This window comes from Gasterosteus aculeatus, chromosome 13, assembly GCF_964276395.1.
Source record: "Gasterosteus aculeatus chromosome 13, fGasAcu3.hap1.1, whole genome shotgun sequence".
Classification (NCBI taxonomy): domain Eukaryota; kingdom Metazoa; phylum Chordata; class Actinopteri; order Perciformes; family Gasterosteidae; genus Gasterosteus; species Gasterosteus aculeatus.
Genome location: NC_135701.1, coordinates 13,540,067 through 13,561,502, shown reverse-complemented (window position 1 = coordinate 13,561,502; position 21,436 = coordinate 13,540,067). Strand labels below are relative to the sequence as shown.

Sequence of the window (21,436 nt, the reverse complement as noted above, 5' to 3'; positions counted from 1 at the left end):
GCAGCAAGACGCAAACACTTTTCAGGTACACTTTGTGTCGGCACGTCTGTTTGCGTGGGCTTTGTGTGCTTTTGTGTGGTTCCATTGTAGAGGATCTTCACTGGTCTTACGACTGGATCACGATTCACCTGTCGATGAATCTCCATGTTTCTCATCCTCATATGTAGGCTGCGTCTTTTCAATAGCAGTACTTGTGCGAGCTAAGTTGGTAAATATTAAAACAGCAATGCAGTGCATCAGTGCATCAAGTCTGTGGTCTACTAAACGTTTCCAACAGCTGGTTACACTGCATTAATTATCCTCGTGGCATGCAGAGCTTTCTGTCACGATGGCTCTTGTACTCTTGGTTTAAGTCACTGCTACTCACGACACCGCGGTGGAAACCCGTAGGCACGTTTTTTCCCGCCCAACATTGTTGTACCAGAGCAGCTAACCCGGGGAAATACAGAGATCAGAGGAGAAGGAGGCAAGAGAAACGAGAGCGACGGACAGTAAATGTCAGCCGAGTGCGGTTCAGAGCCACACTCAGCTGGCCACGTTGTGTCGCTGCATGTATGCAGAGCTGTTCACATTGCAAAGCTAAATCGGATTTAGCTAATTGGTGCCGACTATGTTTTGTCCCTCAAAAAAGAATGATAACAATTAAAACCGAAGCCGTATTACAAAGTGTTCATAACCGGAAGACTGAAACGTCATCAAATCAAAATCCGATTTTAAAACAGTCATAAAATGAAAAGTGCTGATCTCTCATTGATAAGTGGAGTAAAGCTTGTGGCTCCGCCGCAGTGTCACTAAAGAACGTGTCACAATATCGGTGTTAGTGATATATGTGAAGGCTCAGAGGCCTGTTGGGTGGAAATGCCACTTCCACAAAGTTCATTAGTATGCTCCAGTTGTTACTATAGTTCAAAACAACCACAGCTGTTACTGTACAGTGTTGGAGGTCATACGAGATATTTTAAAACGACTTAATATAAAAGAAATTGCTGCTATGTTGACGCAGCGCTTTTAGTTCCCCCTTGTGGCTCCTACAGTGAACGACTCATGAATAAAGACCATTGAGCACATGGTGTTTCTAACATGAACAAGGAATTGTGTTATTGAGACTAACAATAGCTCATTTACTGATACACGTGGGTGATGTGCCTAGCTACTGAAAGGTGGTGTAAAACCAAGTGTGAAGAACGAGGGACTGTACAGACGTTAGGCATTAGTTTGAAATCTACTTACACTAATATGTTGTGCTTTTCAGGACTCTGATTTCCATAAGAACATTGCTTTTTTGTTTTTCCTTGTGGCATAACTTACATTTTCACTGGGACTGTTTGCAGGATTCTTACTTTAATCTGTGTAACGTCAAACTGAAAATCCCACAGACAATTAGCATCCATTGATGGACGACTTTACTTACATGTTTTTTCTACATGTGTACTTAATGCTCCGCAAATCCACTCTGTTAGATTTTGGGCATCAGTGATTATTTTTTAATCTATGCAATTTTTCTTCATTAAGGTGCAGAAGATGCTCAGATAAGCTTTAATGTCGTCCGAATTTGCCTGTATAAATCATCCACCCGCCCCCCCACCTGAATGAGTTATTATCTCATCAATTTAGTGAGCCGCACCATCGTCGACATTTGTCTCCACCTCCGCTTGTAATATATTGTGACATTTAAGGGTAAATGGTGACAAAGGAAACGTTTAGCTTCGGCGTTAACATAAATGCACCACTGTTCCTAGTGCATACATTCACACATGTCTGCATTTCTGGTAGACGGACAGAAACAAATGTGAGTAAACGCACTCAGCGCCCCGTAACAGAGAGAGTAACACAGAAAAGAAGCCCAAAAGTAAAAAAAACTGAGGCTGCGCTGCTGGCGCGACAACGCAGACGCTCTTAACATTTTAATCTGTTTAACACACATTTCAGCAGCACACCGTAGTACAAATAAGCTGCAGTGATGGTGTGTGTGTTTGTGTGTGTATTTGTGGAGGGCGTTGACTGACATCCGTAGCAACAGTAGCTTGGAAACAGCAACGAGTGGCACGTAGAGTTTTTCTAACGCGGTAAACAAGGCGGGAGGTGTTATGCGGTGGGAGAAAGCGCATAGGAGACAAAGCATCTTTTGGGAGGATGAAATAACTTATTTGGATGTGATTGTGTGTGTGTGTGTGTGTCTGTGCGGGTGTATGAGAGCGAGCGAGTGATACAGATGGAGCTTTAGATAATCAAGGATTAAATGGGCCGGTTTAATTTTGACTCTGTCTCACACAATCAACTTTTTTTTTTTTGGATCAAGCCTAATTCAGGAGATCCGCTCCCTGGATACAACACACAGAGATGATGTGGTGGCTTTTCAGGGCGAGGGAGAAAGGGCAAAGTGAAGTATGCCATTGAAAAGGAAAGAGGAGGGGAAGAAAAGCAATAGGACAGGATTTGATAAGGTCGCATGGCAAACTTTTGTTGCTGTGGCAAAAATGTATGTGTCTGGGTGTATGCAAAAACTCGCCAGGTGTGATTAGCACAGCGGGGCTGATGGATATTGTGTATGTGTGTGTAAACGTGAACAGCCTGGAGGGCGTAAAAACAGCAAATTTTTGTAGATAGAACACCACACCGTACTCCTTTATTGTAGTCTTTAAAATACTAAATATATGTATGTATGTGAAAACATGTGACTATCAAAATCCCAAATTTAATTTGGCTTTTATTTATTGGCTGCTCTGTTTAATTCTTTTCTCAATTTTAATTTTTACTAATCTGCAGATCCATTCAAGCCCCTTCTCGTTGAGGGAGGGAGAGGTATTATGGCCGCTCTATAATCCTTTCTCTGTGCGACACTTTTTTAACATTTGTTGAAGTGAACGGTAAGAGACCACTGTGAGCCGCCAATGAATTAAATTGAGAAGCTGTTTTTCACTAGAGCACTCTGATTGCAGTGTGCCATTGTCCTTTTGTTAGCGTTCTCCTCTGTGATTTTTGCCCTCCAGATCGGGGCCTTGATTCTGAGTGGCAGGGATAACGATAAGGAAGTGAAATCAGTTGTTTCCACACATTTTCATGCAAAAGAAACTGTGAAATCTGCTATCTGGACTTTCAGGATTAAAAACTGGTGTGGGTTTCTTATCTATTCCCCAGTTGATCGGATGACACACACACACACACACACACACACACACTCCGTAGGTACCCTTCACCCATTGAGAATAATAAACATTTGGAAGAAAGCAAATGACCAAACCATCTATGACCAGAAGGTGCGTAATGTTCACGTGTATTCATTATCACCAGGTAACATGGAATGAACCCACATTTATAATCACAAGCCGGGGTGACTGGCTCAATATATCCACCCTATCAAAAAAAAGTGATTTTAAGGTGTCACCGGCATGGGTCCCGATCAAAGGTTTTTTGAAACCCTCGTCTAAGCAGCCTGGCTCTGAATTCCTTATGCTAATTTATCCTCCCTGCGACAGAGAAGGAGGGACAGAAGTGGAGGGCAGTCGTGCCTCAACCAAAACACCTTCCATTAAACATTTCACATCAGACCAAGGCCGTTCTGAAAGAATGAATAACATGTTTGAGTCTCACTTTTCAGTGCAGTGTGTCACGAACAGAGCTTGACTACGGCTTGACTCTGCCAGCTACATAGCCACGCTTAGTTAGTTTTAAACCTGAGCTCTAATTTAGATGCAGCTTTTACCCAGAGTGTAGTGTGCTGGAAGCCCTCGTATTTTTAGTATGCCGGAAATATAAATATTTCATGAGTAGCAAGCGGTCAGGTGTCATCAGTCTGTGTCTACTCCGGATTCTCCTGTAACCTGTTGCAACCCCTAGAATGAGACCCTATAGAAGGATGTCCTGTGTGTTTTATGCAAATGTAGATATTGTAATTTTATGCAAATCTTGACATGTTTGAATAGAGATCTGATGATCTGAAACCTGTGTCGCAGCTTGTCTTTGAACTGTGGCTTTGAAGCGTTTCCTTTTCTGACGCCGTGACCTCTGGGCTTTAGGGGTGAAGCCTTTACTCTTGTGTGTCTTCTCGTGTAGCGGTGCGCCAATGATGGTAGCCATAAAAAACTATTTCCAGGGGCCCCGGGGCCAGTGGGCTCTGAGCCTAGCTTTATTACACTCACCTGCAAGACGGTAATTACACTGTGTCTAACGTTGCTATGGCAACACGAAGGCTCTCAACGGCAATATTGAGTTCATGTCAAGGGATTTTTATTTAAATTCTTACACCCTGTTGCAGGCAGGCTTTCAGTGCACGTGTGTGCGTCCGTTTTTGCAGCTGTACATATTTGAGACGCGTCATTTCAGGCTTGTGCTGGTCTGGTACAAGCTTATATTGCCATGTTTAGAACATATTCAAAGTGGATATCCTTTTCTAAAGGTAGAAATGTTCTGGATTGAAATATATTATTCACTCAAGTCCTTAAAAATCCTTCAGGATTTTAGCCTGAAAGAATTACCTTTGAAGCTTCGCGTCTCGATCCTGGCTTGAATTAATGATTGAAAAGTGGACTAAAAGCACACATAGTGCTGAAGAACGAGGCTTCATGTTTGAATACAGCAGTCCACACTGCAGTTTTGGATTGAAATGAGTGACTGTTCATTAAGGTGGCCTCTGACACTCTGCTTTGCTCTCTTGACCCAGGAGATTAGATCGCACGCATGAAAACAAGTCTGGCATTTATAGATTGATTTCTCTTTCTCCCGCTCTGTGTAAACTGAATTGAACTGACTGGGACTTTGGGAATCAGGTAACACCTGAGGGAAAAGAGGAGAGAGGGGACATGTTACAGAGAGGGAAGCGCCACTACGTTCGCTTTCTGTGAAATAACTAGCCTCCATTCTCGCCCGTCTAATTCTGCCCTCAGTCAGTATCAGACGGGTCTGACAGGGACTGAAGAGATGTTCTCTTGCAATGGATCCGTTGTCACACTTCTCTGCCTCATCGGACAGAAGATTGAAACTCTAAATCCTCTTCCACAACTGTACTTCTGGAGAAACTTGAGGCGTAACACCAGACATATCAGACCTGGACGTCACATTGATTGCCATCCATGGTCAGGGTTAAGGTCATACTGCTTGACATAATTGCTGTGTGGATGTTTAGAGTAAACCATTCAGAGCAGAGATAACTCATTCTGTATACTTATGTTGTGAAATAGTCGCCTGTATGCACTTGATTATTTTTAAATATTGCAAAGCTATATATACCAACAGTTGTTACTAATCACTATAATATTACAGTAATATTACAGTAGTGTTACTGTCAGTGCAGACAGGGTTTCACATTTGCGTTTAACCTTTTTTGTGATTTCTTTACAAATGGTCACCGTAAAGCTGAAATCATTGCTCAGTGCTTACAATTGAAGTAATAAAGTACCGACAGTTTCAGTTAAAGTGAACTGTTATTAACTGTAGTAGCATTTGAATCTATGCATACAGTTCACAGGCCAGGTGGCGTATTAATACAAAATTGTAGTGGATTGTCTCTCCAGGGGCCGCCGTGATCCTCGAATATAATTCATTGTCATTCATTGCCAATTACATGGACAGAGTTCCCATGATTGCACCACGCGAGCGCGGTTTATGTCTGCTTCGGTTCTGAACATGTTTAGACATTTTTAATGATGGCTGCAAAAAACACACGCACGTACAACTCCCCATACATGCATACATACATTACTTATGTATGTATGCATGCTGTCAAGAACTCAATTCTGACCGTCACACATTTGAAATGGTTGTTGTGTTGAGAGTTTGTGTTTTTAAATACAGAGCAATGCTTCTGTGAGCGGTGCTGCCCTTTTCTTCATAGTTTACATTTTAGTCAATAGATCTTCGTGTCAGTGAGATAATATTTTTGGGATGCATTTCATGTGGTTATGTTGACTAGTGCAGTAATAAATGGTCGTGAGATACTTTTGTTTTTCCATTTTCCTACTATGGGGAATGCCAAATGCCACATAAATAATTTCTTCTGCAGAGAAGAGAAGATTGACTCTTGCTGTTCCTTTATTGGACAACCTCACAATAGTAGGTGCTGAACTTAAAGGTTGAATTTATCTGGAGGACAGCTTAAGTCAGTTCTCCTTCCTTCCATGATACCAAACCTTTAGTGTTCTTCCTTCTTCCCCCATCTACTCGTAGCTTAACCCAATCCTTCATGTCCCCGTTTTGGATCCTACCTACGCACCCTTCACCTCCGTACTTGTGTCACAAGCGTCTCTCTTATCCAAAATGTAACTGTTTTCCCGACTCCTTAGCATGATTGGTAGACTGACATTACAATGGAAGAACCAGAAATAACATGCAGGTTTTATTGTATCATTTAAAGGGCACAGAGGAAAGTCAGTCGCAAAGTGTCCTGCCAATGCTCTACATTACTATAATGCCCCATTGCTCTCTGCAGGAGTCTCTGCAGGACATACTATGGCCAGTTTAACTCGGCACTATAGGAATGGATTGAATTCAAATTTGAATAGCAGTATTTGGCCATGTGAAGGTCTATGATATTCAAAGTGAAATGGAATTAAGACGGCCTTGGGCTTCTGCACCGTGACCTATATCACATGGAAAAAGCATTCTTGAGTGGTGAACAGAAGCGATTAAATAAAATCCTTTTCATTGGATTGGCCTCCTAAAAGGTGGGGCGGGATTAGAGTTTAGCGCAATATGGAACAACAACAACAACAAGACTGTCGCCACACTCTCTTCCCTCACCTGTTGTTGAATCAAAAGCAGGCAGTGAAGACGTGTAAGAGAAAATCTGCCCATTTTTTAAACAGCGTGCGTCCAGACTCCCTCGAGGCCACCAGCGCAAAACTTCCAGATGACTAGAAAGCTCATTCAAAAACAAAAATCCACACACGATTCTCTTCCTGTCTCTCTCTCCGTAGCTGCTAGTTGATGTGTTATATGAGTGCAGGATGAGTCACGCAACATCTGAAACACTTTTACAGAGAAACTGGGATTTAATGTGGGGGAAATCTTTTCTTAAAATGATTTATATTTGACTTGGTCTTTAAGAAGATATAAGATCCTTTGATCTCCTCTTCTGAGGCTGTATGCACAGCAGGTGTATCTGGTGGCTGATGAATCTAAAAAATCTAAATACAGCCAAAGTAAAAGTCAGAATGGAAAAAGGTGGACTGGATTTTGGTAATGTGACAGATTATCTGTGACAACTTGTGGGGCATTGGTAACACAAGTGAGTTTCTACTGCTAACAAGTTGTTACAGAGGTTTTCAGAAGACCTTAAACCGCAATAGGACATTAGAATCTAAGCATGTGCCACTGCCTGATGATTAGAGATGGTGAATAGCAAAGCAAGTGGAGAAAACAACACATTTTGAGATCTATAGTGTGTTTCCAAGTGTGTATGTGTGTGTGTGTTGTATGTGGTTCCACCCTGCCGGCTAATAATCATTGCCTCTCTCCAGATGGAAAAGTGTACCCGACTCAGCAGGGGTCTTCCTGCTTCCTCAGGGCAAGGGAAGTAGGGGGTAGAAATGTGTGTTTGCGTGTGTGTGTGTGTGTGTGTGTGTGTGTGTGTGGAGGGAGGTATTGAACCGTCCCTTATGGTGAATCCTCCAGGGGAGAGAGAGGAGGATGAATTGGATTAGGCTTTTGGCACCATCAATCTTCATCAGACCACTTTGTTATGTCAGTGTTTTGGTCACTTGTTTTATTGAAAATCTGACGGTGTCATCCTCTATAATTGTGCGTGTTTGTTTGCTTTACGCACACATCTACGATACTTCACTGTTCCTTTTCCACAACGGTTGACCTGGATTGTATTAATTCCCATATCGGGGTTTTTAGTTCTACCCTCTAAAAATGTGCTTCTTTTAAAACAGCTCAGTAATTTTGGACTTTATTTATAACTTAAACAAGTTAATATTATAAAATAGAAAGAAATGTGAGTGATGCTTATTTTAAGGACAGAAAATAGCAGACAGGTGTTGGGAGCAAGAGGTACGGTAAATTTGGATATTTGTTGTGTTAACTCCAAATATCAAGAATCATTCAAGCACTCATGGGTTTGTGTACTCAACTTATTCAAAAACAAAAAAACCTTTCAGGAATTAAGTGGCTTCTTTTCTCTTGACACCAATTTGTTTTGACTCTGTATGCAGAATAGACCGTACAAACTAGAGCTATTTTTAAAGCTCAGTTCATATTAGCTGAGTCACACTGTATACGGATTTTAATTTTTCCCTTTTGTTCGTGTCTAAAACATATTATGTTTACTTTTGCAGACCAAATGCTGTGTGCAGGCAAACTCGTATTTATTACTGTTTTACTTGCATGTTAAGTTCAATGAAGTACCTTTATTCACAGCATACCAAATAAAGGGTTATGTATAAAGTACATAACTCAGCAATAATATTCCACAAATTGATGTTTCTTTCACTCAAACACATATTGAAACCACTCTCACCACGAGCATTTTTCACACTTCCAACAGAAAGACACGATGAGCGAGCGGTTTGCCCGGAGCTCCCGGCTCTCTTTGAGTGACAGGTGGAAATGGGCTTCTTTCACAACTGTCACAGTGCAGATAGGCGATGTCAGAAAGACGAACTGTGAGGAGAAGTGAGCTTTACCTGACGCCCACTCAGTGTTCTTACACGTTAGTGCGCTCACACATGATCATGCACAGAAGAGGACGAAATATACCGTTTCTTCCTGACTGCTTATTTGGTGTAAATTATTCAAACATTCACTGAGGCACATGCATACACATGTTCATTTACACCATTTACATAATACGACATAATTCCACATCTACAGGCAGTAGAGCAAAGTAATGTGCACAGTATTTTATGCTATGCTTACAGGGCATTGTTCAATGTCATAGTATTTAATGTCATGTAATTCCCCGCTGTAAAATAAATAGCCATGTACTGTCATTTTGCCACTTTATCTAAATACCTCAGGGAAAAAATCGTTTTAGTTGATATGTGTTTGTTTTTGCCTTCACCATCTGATTTAACCTCTTAGCTCTGAAGCACTCAAGTCATTCACAGTGAATCTCCTTCCTCACCTGCCAAGTTAAGCTTCCATTGGGAGAAATAAATCACTGGGAAAGAGTTGAATCGCATCTCGTCTGGTCTTGTTCTTTGCCAGTGCTTTAGTACCTTTTAACGTCGTGATAATTAGTGTCGCCAAGAGTGAGAGAATAGAACAAACAAGTCGCCCTCTGTCTGCAGCACGGCTGCCCCTTGGTGGTTACAGTGTGAATTTTGCCTGTTTGGCATTTAAATAATGACAAAGTAATTCTGATGGCCGCCTACTTGGTTCTATTGGGCTACAGACATTGGCTTGACTTTTTACTGCCATATAGGGATTTATAAGGATGTATTTGAATTATAGGACCTCATTGAGTGCAAAAAAGAATATTTTGCATTAGATGGTTGCCATCTAGAGTCTGAATGGAGGCAGCGCGTGCATGCAGGGAGCTGCATGTGTTCGCTGAACCATTTCATGGGGTGAGATGGAGAAGTGTGAAGCGAGAGGGTTAGGAGGGGGAAATTCAAATTATGTTGCCCACCCCCCCACACACACACACGCACATACCCTCCGCATATCTCCGCAGTGACTAGCTGTGCGGTTGACAGGCAGATCTCCCGGAGGTCTCGGCGGTCCCCAGGGGAGCCAGTGGTCAGTGAGGTGGATATTCTTAATGTCAGTCCCTGACAGTCAGGGCAAAACACCAACTTACTGTGAGGTGGTGACTGACTGGGGTAATTAATATAGTAGGATACTCCATTCTGATGTTAATGTGTTTATAAATATCATTCAAGGTTTATGAAAGCTTGCAAACTGCACGCTTGGTATTCTATGTCCGTATTAGAAGCGTACCAGGTATTTTCTGCATTGATGTGGTGCTCCTGCTAAACTCTAGAATGTGTTGGCGTAGTATATTCAGATATTTGGATTCATATTGACATTTATTTGTTTTTAGCCTAACGATTTGTGGTACATCTAACAGGAGGCACAATGTTTTGTCATCAACACTCTTGATCTCTCAGTGCTTTTTTTCTCCTCAGCTAGTCCGAACACGCCAAATCATTAACAGACCGTTTTCCTCCTGTGGGCCTGTATGAGTGTGTCATTGTGGCCATATGTGGTCCTTGAAACAGGAAGCAGGGACTACCAGAAATGGATTTTCAGTTCTTTGCCGGGACATTATATTTCTGTCTGTGTCCCACCGGGGCCGGATGTTGTTTTATTTTACATTACAGTCACTCAAGATGCAGTGAGATCAGTGGAGTGGAGATCAAACAATGTTTGAATAGGGTTGTGGTCAGAGCAAAGGCACCAGAAGTAGAAAGGTAACGGACCACTAACCCCTCAAATCCCCCCAACAGACACTCACTTTATGCCCCCGGCCCGATCGTGGCGTCGCGCTATACTGTCAATTCCTGTTTTTCGTTTTGTTTTGATACACGTTAGAGTCATCGATTATTGTTAGTCAGTAACTTCCAGGAGACAAAAATCCTTTATTTCTAATGTCTAAAGAAATCAAAATCAAAGCACACCAACATGATGATGCAACAACAGCTAACTCATAGTTACTTTTTATTTAGGTTAGTCTTAGTTTAGTTTTTTTTTTTTTTGTGCTTCACAGTTGAGCATTTAAGTCTTTAGGAGCTGTTCTTCACCGATCAGGTTTTCCCTTGTTAACATAATAATGCAATTTCCGAAAAGCAACTTAAACAGTGAGAATAACCAGTGAGCCGTTAATGAATGGGATTGTGTGGAAATAGTGAACAAATATTATCTATACTACTTAGGGGTGTAACGATTCATTTTAACAACGATTCGATTCAAATCGCGATCCATGGTTGCCGATTCGATTCATGGACGATCTGGGTTAATTTAGAACGATTCGATTCGATTCCGTAACTTTACTGGACAGTTTCTGAGATCCCTTTTGTTTCTTGTAAGGAAATCAGGTTTAAATTAATTATGGATATTATAAACAAGCAAACAACAATTAATGGTTGTATTAACCTTTTATTTGAATCAAGTGCCATTTTCAATGTAAACATTACACAATAATTAAACAATGTTTGGATCTATTTACAGAACCCCGGATTTTCAACCACATTGTAGGGTCGCATGTCTTTACAGATAAACTTGGTAAGTGTTACTGTGATGGTGAGTTTGGTGCTGGCGAGGCCTGAGGTGTCTGCAGAGCTGGAGTTACCTGCTGCTGCTGCAGCGGTGACGCTGCTAGAGGTCCTGACTGTCGGCGTTGTTTAATCCCACGGCGCCTTAGTAGATGGCCGGAAAGATTCGTTGAGTTTCCGTGTTTTTTTATTTGTCTTCTACATATTCTACAAACAGCGACCGACTTATTTAGAACACCTCCGTGTTTGCAAAAGCCAAAATGTTTCCACACGCTGGATCGATAAGTTAGTTTGTAAATGTCTTGCTCGTAGTCGTCTCCTCCACGCTGTGTTTTGTTGTTGTTCAGAGTTTCGCGCGGCTGCCGCTGCGTACTGATGACGTCACAGACAGGCAGACTGAATCGAGTAACGTTTAACGTGTCTAAAGTGCTAAAAAACAAACAAATACACACACATCCATACCGTTTTTGTACTTAAATCCAATGTGCAGTTTCCAAGTATCGATACAATCGATTGAATTCAATCGATTTGTAATCGATATATGTCGTCCGGAATGCCGATTTGCGGAGCACAGATCGATTCAGTTGGGTTGCAGGAATATAAATCGATTAATCGATTCAGTGAATGAATCGTTACACCCCTAATACTACTATATAATTATTATATATATACAAAATAAAAGGCGACAGCTGAAAATATTTGGGTTTTAAAGTTTTTAAAAAGGGTATTTGGCGTGAAAAAGCCTGATTAGATTAGATTAGTAATTTCTAAGTACATATACACAGAATATATTTTATTTTTTCTATAAATATAGCTTGACATTCATGCCCACAGAGGAAAATTAAATGAAAATTCAGAAGAGAGTGGGGGAGGTGCCATATGATAATCACGCTCTGCTTTGTAGTTTTCTTGTTCAACCACTTTATTGCTTCTATGCATTAACAAAAAGACACACGCGCAAATTATTAAGTAGGTCGTAATCGTCTCCACTGCTCCGTCATCAGGTTGTAATGTGCCTCCATCCTCAATCTGAATTCACTCTGTAAGGTGGAGCTTCGACTCCACTTCACTCATTTCCCTTTTTACCATACACACATCTCTTCGCCTCAATTCTCCCCATCTCTCTCTCTCTCTCTCTCTCTCTCTCTCTCTCTCTCTCTCTCACACACACACGCCATCGCTCCTCTTTTTTAATTCATCCATGCGCAGAGCCACATTTTTCTCTCCCATCCCCATAGTTTCAATTTCAGCTCGTTCCTCAGTTGTGTTGGATCTTATTTTGTGTCTCCCCGCTCACCCTCTCTCCCCCATCTCTGTCTTTTCCATTCTCTCTCTCTTTCCTCCTCCTCCTCCTCCTCTCATCTTAGAGACAGTAGTGCGCCTGCAGCCTCAAATCTAAGCCGCTGCCTGTCAGGCTGCTCCGTTTATGCGCTCTGCGCTACTCTCCTCTCCTCTCCCCTCTGCGCTATACTGCACTGCTCGTCCCTCCTCACCTCACATCTCCATCTCTTCCACTCGTCCCTCTCACCCTCCAGGCGCGCGTCCCTGTCGTTCATTGCAGCGCTGCGCTCCTTCTTTTGGGAACATACCAAACACTCTGGCTACTAGTGGAAGAGGAATCGGATGTTCCAGGCGCTCCAGGTTTGGTTTGCCTGGGACTCTTTGGATCTGTGTGGACCGGCGCGTAGGAGAGGGCAGGGAGGGAGGGGAGGGGGGCAGGTGAGACCGTCATCTGCTCGGGGGAGTGAAGGCTTCAAGGTGGTGGCAGTAGTGGTGGATGGTTGTCCGTCGAGGGTCATGCCCTGGGACTTGCGTGCTTTTCGACTGTTGGAGTTGGAGATCCGCTCCCATTTTTGCCCCCCCAGTGGGGCAGCATTGATCCTGGTCCCGGGAAAAGCTGCCGGGCACCAGTGGCCGCGCCGTGAAGACTGGGCACCATGAACCAGCTGGATGCACCACGGCCACTCAACTGGACCATCAGAAAACTCTGCCACGCTGCCTTCCTGCCATCTGTACGCCTGTTGAAGGTAAAAGACGACAAAAACAACGGATACCCAGTGAGATGTATATAGATGTGTGCAGCCCTCCTGCTATCCTGCCACTTTCCTAAGGGAAGATAAGTACAAAGAGGTGTTAGGATACAAAATGAATGCTGGGAAAGGTGTGATGCCACATCCCTTGTCTTGCTTTAAGTACACTTAATGCATAACCCAGGAAATGTAAGGCAGGCGTTAAGGGGAAGGATGTAGTCAAAGATGAAGAGAAGTGTGCCGAAACTGCCAGCATAACACTAAGCTTTGGAAGTATGGGAATGCGCAAAGAGGGGAGAAAAAAAATGGAGGCGGGAAAAGCGTGAGCACGATGTTAAAGAGCTGCACACAGAGAGTGAGACATCGAAGGAGCAGTGACAAAAAGTGTGCTGAAAGAGAAAAGGCGGTGATTTATAAATTATTGGGGACAAAAAGAAAACTAAAAAATGGGAAAGGACAAGACATTTCATAAGAAGGCATGGAATTAAATCAGAGAGGTGATTGTGTGTTACAGGAGTCCAGTGTTAGAGGAAGCAAGTGAAGGTTAACAAACCAAGCGAGAAGAATGCCAGAAGGCAAATGGAAAGGTGGTGAATGAGAAAGGGCAGAATATAAGGGAAGAGAGGCTTTGTGGGCATTGGTAGGCAGAGATGTTGAATCGCACATGGCAGACAGGGACCGAGGAGATTTAGGAAAGACGTGGACGTGCAACATCAAGACAGGAGACAGGTATCCGATCAATTCCATAATGCAGCTCAGAGTGAATCCTTGTTGTTGCATGTGTGTATTTTGTTAGAAGCAGCTCGGTTAAGTTGGCAAGCTACGCATGTTCTTCTCATCACCAAATGCATCTTTATTCATGCATGTGCTTTGCCAATTACCGGCACTGTTCCAGGATAACTATTGTTGGAGGTCCTGAATGCCTCCTCTCCCCTCTCCTTTCATCTGGCGTTATCAAAGTGTCTCACGGTGCAGAGTGGCTGTGATGCTGGCGCACACAACGGGAGCGCCCGGGCTCACATGTCATCCATTTGCATTTGTGTAGCCTGGTTAAATGAGTATCCCTGTAATCCTTGACTGAGTGGGCAAAAGGTCTGAGGACGTAACCAGTGTGGTTTTTAACATGCGATTAGCCGGGAACCATATGTGACGATAGAGTTCTGCGAGTGTTGCCTCAGTGCATGTGGGTGTTTAGTGTTTCAGATCACTCCAAGGTGCCGTAAAAGTAATGCAGAAATAATGAAAATATCCTTTCTATATCAAAAGGTTATTTCATTAGAGAGCTTTTGCTATGTAAATCACCATCAGAGGTTAAACTGAACAGATGTGCATTGCCACTCTTTAATTGATTATGTAAAAATGACTCCCTAAAATAGGTTTAATTTGACTTTGGGCTCCTAGCCCTGAAATAAAAAACATTCCCGTCCCATAACGCCTCCGTGTCCTAAGACGGGGACGTCAGCAGCTCCACAATTAACAAAATAATAACCAGAGTTGTTCATTCCTTTTCCTCAAGATATTCGACTTGACAAAAAAAACATTTTAAAAGGGTTTTTTAATACAAATAATGCAAAAGATAATCTTCATTCAGGGTGGATCTCTGACTATTTAGATTGTCACTACTTCTGAATAGCGGTGAGCTGAACGTCCTCAGGGGATGATGGACCCTGGGACAGTGTCTACTACATGTGAGGGGAATCAACCTAACAAGCCCGTCATTATTGTTGGAAATATTTGCACGACAAGCACTTTCCTCCCACGTCCCTCCAACTTGTGGCCTGCCGGCTGCTGCTGCTCCGAACACACTGCTTGTGCGTGCGCCTCAGTGTGACAACAATTTATAGGCTGTCAGTGATGTTTTGTGTCTTCCTTGGACAGGAAAATCTGTCTGCCAGATTGTGAGTGTGTATGTGCGTGTGTGTGTGTGTGTGCACATTTGTTGTTGCAGCAGATATTTTCCCTTCAAGTGATGGTGCGTAAGCATGATATTTAAACCCTGGTGGTTGCCAGGTTGCAAAAAGTATGGATAACACCAATAAGCGCTACCGTCTCCAGCATTTAAGCTCTCCCACCGTAAGTGTCTCCTCGAGGCGACTGCAATCTAATGTTATACAAACGCGCACAACAACACGCTGCCGCCCCGAGCCAGCAGTTATTTTACGAGTTAATCAAAAAACTCTTACCACTTTCTCCGTCTTCCGCGCACACCTCCATCGTCCTTAAGCTGACCACGAAGCGAGTGGACTTTTGTCGTTTGTCCACGTGTGCATGTATGAGACTGACTTAATGCTCAGATATCGATCATCTGAAGATATCATTTCACACTCAGTAGCTCATAAGATCCTTTAGTATGATTCACATCATAGTATTCTACAAAAAAAAGCAAATAGGCAATTAAGAACAGTAATATAAACTACAAACTAAAGAATCCACAATAACTGAAATATTAATAAGTGAAAAGCTATTATACAACAATTAAATTATAACAATTCCACCATTAAGGCTATGATGGTGGAATTGACTGAGTTTGACATGCTGTCCGTTAGATTTAAGTTAATCTCTAATCAGGATGATGTGTTGTCCAATTGACAGAATGTAGATTTATTTACTAAAGATTTTTTCGGCAACTCTACTCTAAACCAGTTTTATAAATGATCCCAAATTGACAATAAATCAGGTTTCGTACTCGTATGACTGTTCAACAAGTCATTCAATTCATTACAACAGCTTGCTATTGACCTTTTAAAATGTCAAGTATTTGGGCAAATGGCACTTCACAGAAGACTAATGCGCCTATTAGTCTGGGGCTTCCCTGAGCTAAGACACTTGAAGAAGGAAGAGAATGCACAGCTGGATCTCACTGGTCAATGTGCTCACCCTGGGTGTCCAGTCCCAGAAACACCATTAAGTCTTTAGATCACTTTCCCTTCGTACCCGTGTGCTCTTTTCTACAAACTTTAGAAAGATAGTCGGTGTAGACGTGATCAAAATGTTCTTTCTGTTTGAGCTTACGTCTCCCTCCCGAAGTTATTAAATATTTGCCACGTTGACATCTTAGACTTTTTAAAGTTAAAGCCCGGGTGTTTGTGTGGACTCAGGAGGCTAAAGTGGGAAACAGGGAAAAAGTTTTTGACTGAGAATCCAAAATGTATTTATTTATTTCATCCTCTCTTTAATACTTCTTTCTGACATTCTGAATATATTCATGTGAAAAAAAACGTTTTGATTATATAGGACACAGCCTATATAATGGTTAACATTTGGATTTTGTACTTTTCCAAGTCTCACTTTTTGAGCATCATGCTACTTTAACTTGTCTTAGCTGCTTCTTCTCTATCACCTTTAAGGGGGTGAGCAACCCACACCAACAGTGTTAAACCTCTGTATGGCTGTGCAGGGACTGTAAAGAAAATACCGCATACAGTAATAAAGCTTTAAGCTGTATTCTTGAAGTGCTTCCTTTTCTGTCCCTCCCTCTCTTGTCTCTGGATTCTTTCTGTCGTGTCCTGTCTTTCTGCTCCGTCTCTCTTCCATCTTCTGTCTCGTTCTCATTTTGATACAATGTCTTCTCTCTTCTCCTTTTATCTCTCTCTTTTTTATTCTAGTGCATTCCATAATAAGGAAGCACTCCATCTTATGAAAATATATGGGGGACAGGATGTTGCTGCCAAAAAAATAAATAAATAAATATATCTCTCTAAAAATGCTAAAAATACATTTGCGTTACATAAAAAGAGTCACTGTTGCAGGGCTTTATATCATCTAGTTTAACTGTGAAGTGAATGTGCATGGGAGCTCATCCTATACACCAATCTTAACATAATCTCTATTTTTAATGTGAATTCTGACAGCTAAAATATTCAGTGTAACCGGGGAGCAAAGTATATAATGTCACCCGTAGGGGGCACCACACATTTTTGTATCTTTAATAGATACAGTAAGATAGATGTCAGAACAAAACTCAACTTAAAAACCTCGACAGTTTCAAGCTTTTAAATGGATTGCAGGTTCCTTGTTCCCATACACGGATGCTCTTTAAGTATGAATGTCACATTTCTATGCTGCATGTTTATATCACATGTGAACAGAACTTGGCTTTATACAGTGCTGAAATCATTAATATATTATTTGCTATGATCTCTGATCATAGCAAAGTGAGTTTGGGGTCCTTTTTAATTATGCAGATTTGGTACCAGTGCAGCTGCCAACAGTGCTGATCCTCAGCCTATATTTGCTTTTACAGACCAACGAGTGTAATACACTAGTAATTACCAGGTCGACAACAATTGGCTGTTTAATCGGATGTATTACCATGGTTTATATTACAGCTAAAATGTTTGCCCTTTTTTTAGTTAGTCTCCCTCTTCATGTTATATGTCAATCACATATATACAAATCATTAAGATTGGGACAGCCCGGATGGATCCATTTGCCAAGTTCTCAGAATAAACTGAGTACCTGATTAAATTTGCCATGTTGCATGATAATGACGGCCATAACACACGTAACATTGGGATCATTGTTTTCATTTTGTTGTTTTTGACACAGCACATAAATCCCCATAAATGACTCAACAATTGATCTCCATAATGTTATTTCAGTAGTTACTATCCTATAACATTGGCACTCTGTATATATCATTAAAAAAGCATAGTTACATAACATGTTACTCACACCATTACAACAAACAAAATTGGCCACAAACCAGACAATTACCTACGAGCCCCTATTAGTAAAACTACATAATAAAACAATTGACTAATACAACCACAAACATTATGTGAAGGGGAATTCATCATGTGTGCAGTACACTCATAAGATAACTAGCTGCCCGTTCATTATATCTATATCCTGTTTGCTTATAACCTAATGTGAATCAGTCAGTCTTGTATGACTTTTTTCTTATTTCAGTAGTAGCACTTGACGGATCCCAACGTGTAGAGATCAAATGCTGCTTGAGTGTTGAATAGAACGTAAGGAACAGCATGTTGTCATGCGCATGACTAAGGAGAAGGTAAATGGACTGTACTTGTACGGCGCTTTTCTAGTCTTCCGACCACTCAAAGCGCTTTAACACTACATGACAACATTCACCCATTCACACCCATTCATACACTGGTGACAGGAGCTACCATACACAGAGCCACCTGGCCATCAGTAACTAACATTCACACACTGTAGTCAGCTACAGCTGTTGGGTTAAGTGTCTTCAGGACACATCGACATGCGCGTTAGCCAGGCCTGGGATCGAACCGCCAACCTTCTGATTGGAGGACGACCGTGCTCCCCTTCTCTCCCTCGGTTCTCTCCCCTTTCTCAAACGCTTTCCCTTTCTTCCTCTGTGTGTGACCAGAACTCAAACTCCCAGGCTGTCTCATAGGGTGCTTGTTTATGTCTCAATTAACCAGCAAATACTGCATTCATGAGGTTTCAATTAACGCAGTATCTCACTAATAAGCCAAAATGAGAATATAAGCTGTCAAGTAGCCCCTTGTTCATTAACTCCAGCACACAAAGACTATATTTCCTATTTGGCATGAATCCATACAACACTATGGGGAGGTCTCCATATTTATAATTCACAAAGAAACCAAGAGGAAACAATTTGTCGCTATGCTGTTTGTATTCTTTATTGCTCAAATACATTCGACGTGTATTAATGAAACAGATTGTACAGAATGACTTTAGGTACCAGTCAGCTGATGAATCATTCGTGAGAATCGATGCTGAAAGGGACTGCAGTTCCAGAATATACGTATAATGTTATAAAGCATTTCTAGCTTTCACTGGGGAAATTTCTCCCATACAGCAAACAACCATCAGTGGCACACACACACACACACACACACACACACACACACACACACACACACACACACACACACACACTACAGAGTAGCAGCATATATGAAAATCAACAGTAGAGTTATGAACTCTGGATGCTGACCTATGACCTGCAAACTGTCAGAGGGAATTGTATGCTGCTGACGGAAGGCTGTTTAATTATGTACAAGGACAGAGCTGAATCCCCCTGACACGCCTTACGACCATTATATACGGTTGTAAAGGTGCGATGCTGGTATTTGGAGCATTTATGTTGCGCATGTCGTTTGGAGCTGTTGGGTTTTATGTGCAGCTTCGTTTTCACCTTGCTATGACGTACAGTACGTACACCGCAATGGTTTTTAAAAAGATTTTTGTTAAGCTTAATTTTATGCCTTTAATACGCAATACGATCTAAAAGTCTAACATGCTATAATTTACACAAAGTTATATTCGCTATAGAAGCCTGACCAACTTAAGGCATTAATTCATTTGCATTTAATTGTTTCTTATCTGTTGCAGTGTCGATTTACCTTGAATAAGTAACGAGGCCACTTCACACAGAATGTTGAGCTATGTGTGTGTCTGTATTTGCATTAGGATATGCTGGTTGTGCAGTTTTTTAAATAAAACACACACAAACATACATCAATTAACCACCAAATCAAGACATTTTCTTTGAATCACACTCGCATATATGATTGGTTAAGATAATGAAATGGCTTGCTAATGTGTGAGGGCTGGATGGGAGAATGTTTGAATTTGCATCCCAAGCTAAGAGACTAAAATTAGAGAAGCCATATTGTTACTGAGGAGCAGTGTACAATCAATCAATCAAGCTGTAATCCATGTTGAACTGGAGCCAGCCAATCAGTGCTACTTGACTGTGTGATGAAAGACACGCCAGATTAGTTTGGTCTTCAAAATGAGCACCATGGACAGCGACTGCACAGCGTCTCAGAATTCAAGTTACATTACTGATCGGCCAAACCCCAGCAACAGATTTTGTTTTATTCTTTGTTCAAAACAGTCAATGTATCCAAATATATATATATATATACAGTATATATGCTATATATACGCTATATATGCTATGTATATATATTTGCTATTCATAATTACGCTGTACCTCTGAGATTGACATAAAAGGACTTCCTGGAGTCGGTGCCGATGCACAGTTGCCTGTTTAAAGCTCAGACACACTCATGGAATTCGTAGGACACGTAGGCATGACCATCTGCGGATGTCTGAGCGTGTGGTACTGTAAATAATTGATGTGGGCTTGGTAATTGTGGTGTGTGTGTCTTTTCGTGGGTATGAATGGCTTCATCGTGATACAACTTCAGAAACGAATCTATTATAAACACCATGCAAGCTTCTGGTTGACTCCAGTATATTGCGTCGGTGAACAAGTTCAAAGCCCCAAAAGCCTTGGAATTATATATGTGCCCATATATGTAACCCTTGTGGTTGGTGCTATCTATCATGCAGAGATTCAATTCATTTATTTTTTAGCGTTTTTAAATGACAAACTACAAGGATAGACTGAGAAAGATGAATTGGTTTACTCTATGCATCTTGCTGAGTTGACATATTTCCTCACCCCTGGAGATGAAGCGTTTGCAGCTGCAAACAACCAGCTCGGTTGCATAAACAGTTACAGTAGTTTGGTCTTTGTCATTCTATTTTCTTAGTTTGTATTAGGTAGCCTTTACGTAAGGTTGTTTCTACTTCACTACATTTGTGGAGTATGCATTTAACATGGTTAAGAATGGTAAATACGTGCATTAGAAAATAACAAGTGTAATATTCGTTGAGCACAATGCTTTGATCTACGAGGCGGCAGAAACCGATCACACTGCGGCTGCGTGTCCTGCCTCGTGCAATCTGTCATTTCATCGTCTCTCTCTTTGTATCTGTTCTTCCCAATGTTTCCCTCCCTGCGTCAGCATCCGGGAATCAAAGTACCCACTTTGTGTCCTATTATAATTCTATTGATCAAGAAAAACTACACTACTCATACAAAAAAGCTATTAGGATCGTATTCAACCACGTTACTGTTATTACATCTGTTCTCATTCAAGAAGCCTTGTTTAGGAAATCTTCAATTTCAGTGAAATTCCCATATTCAAAGGAATACATGTTCTGTGAATGTGCCCTTGATAAGAACGCTGCAGAGCAGGAGTCAGGGATTAGTTCAGCTTGTCTAACATAGTCTTGGATAGTTGATGCTCAGTGTTGATGATTCACAAGACTCCAGGAATCCTCTGCGCTCGCTATTTGCCCATCAACACATAGTCCCTGCTGACCCAATGTCTTCATATTCGGTGGATTTTTTTATATTCTCGCTACACAAAAGCAAACTTTGACTCTCAAATTATCCAACTATTGCTTCACCTTGTTCCGGTGAAACATATTCAATGAACGCAA

General features: G+C 41.5%; 1 protein-coding gene across 11 annotated transcripts in view; it reads left to right on the top strand.

The window, feature by feature from the left end:
• Positions 1–21,436, top strand: part of trpm3 (transient receptor potential cation channel, subfamily M, member 3) — a 103,156-nt gene that overhangs the window by 3,893 nt on the left and 77,827 nt on the right. For 4 of the 11 annotated variants that reach the window (XM_040194847.2, XM_040194844.2, XM_040194840.2 and 1 more), the window contains exon 1: positions 12,576–13,180. The exons of the other annotated variants lie outside the window; for them this stretch is intronic. In XM_040194847.2, the coding sequence (XP_040050781.1) occupies positions 13,091–13,180 (90 nt within the window). In that variant the 5' untranslated portion in view covers positions 12,576–13,090. Of the gene's footprint in view, positions 1–12,575; positions 13,181–21,436 lie in introns of those variants that run through there. 11 annotated transcript variants of the gene reach the window in all.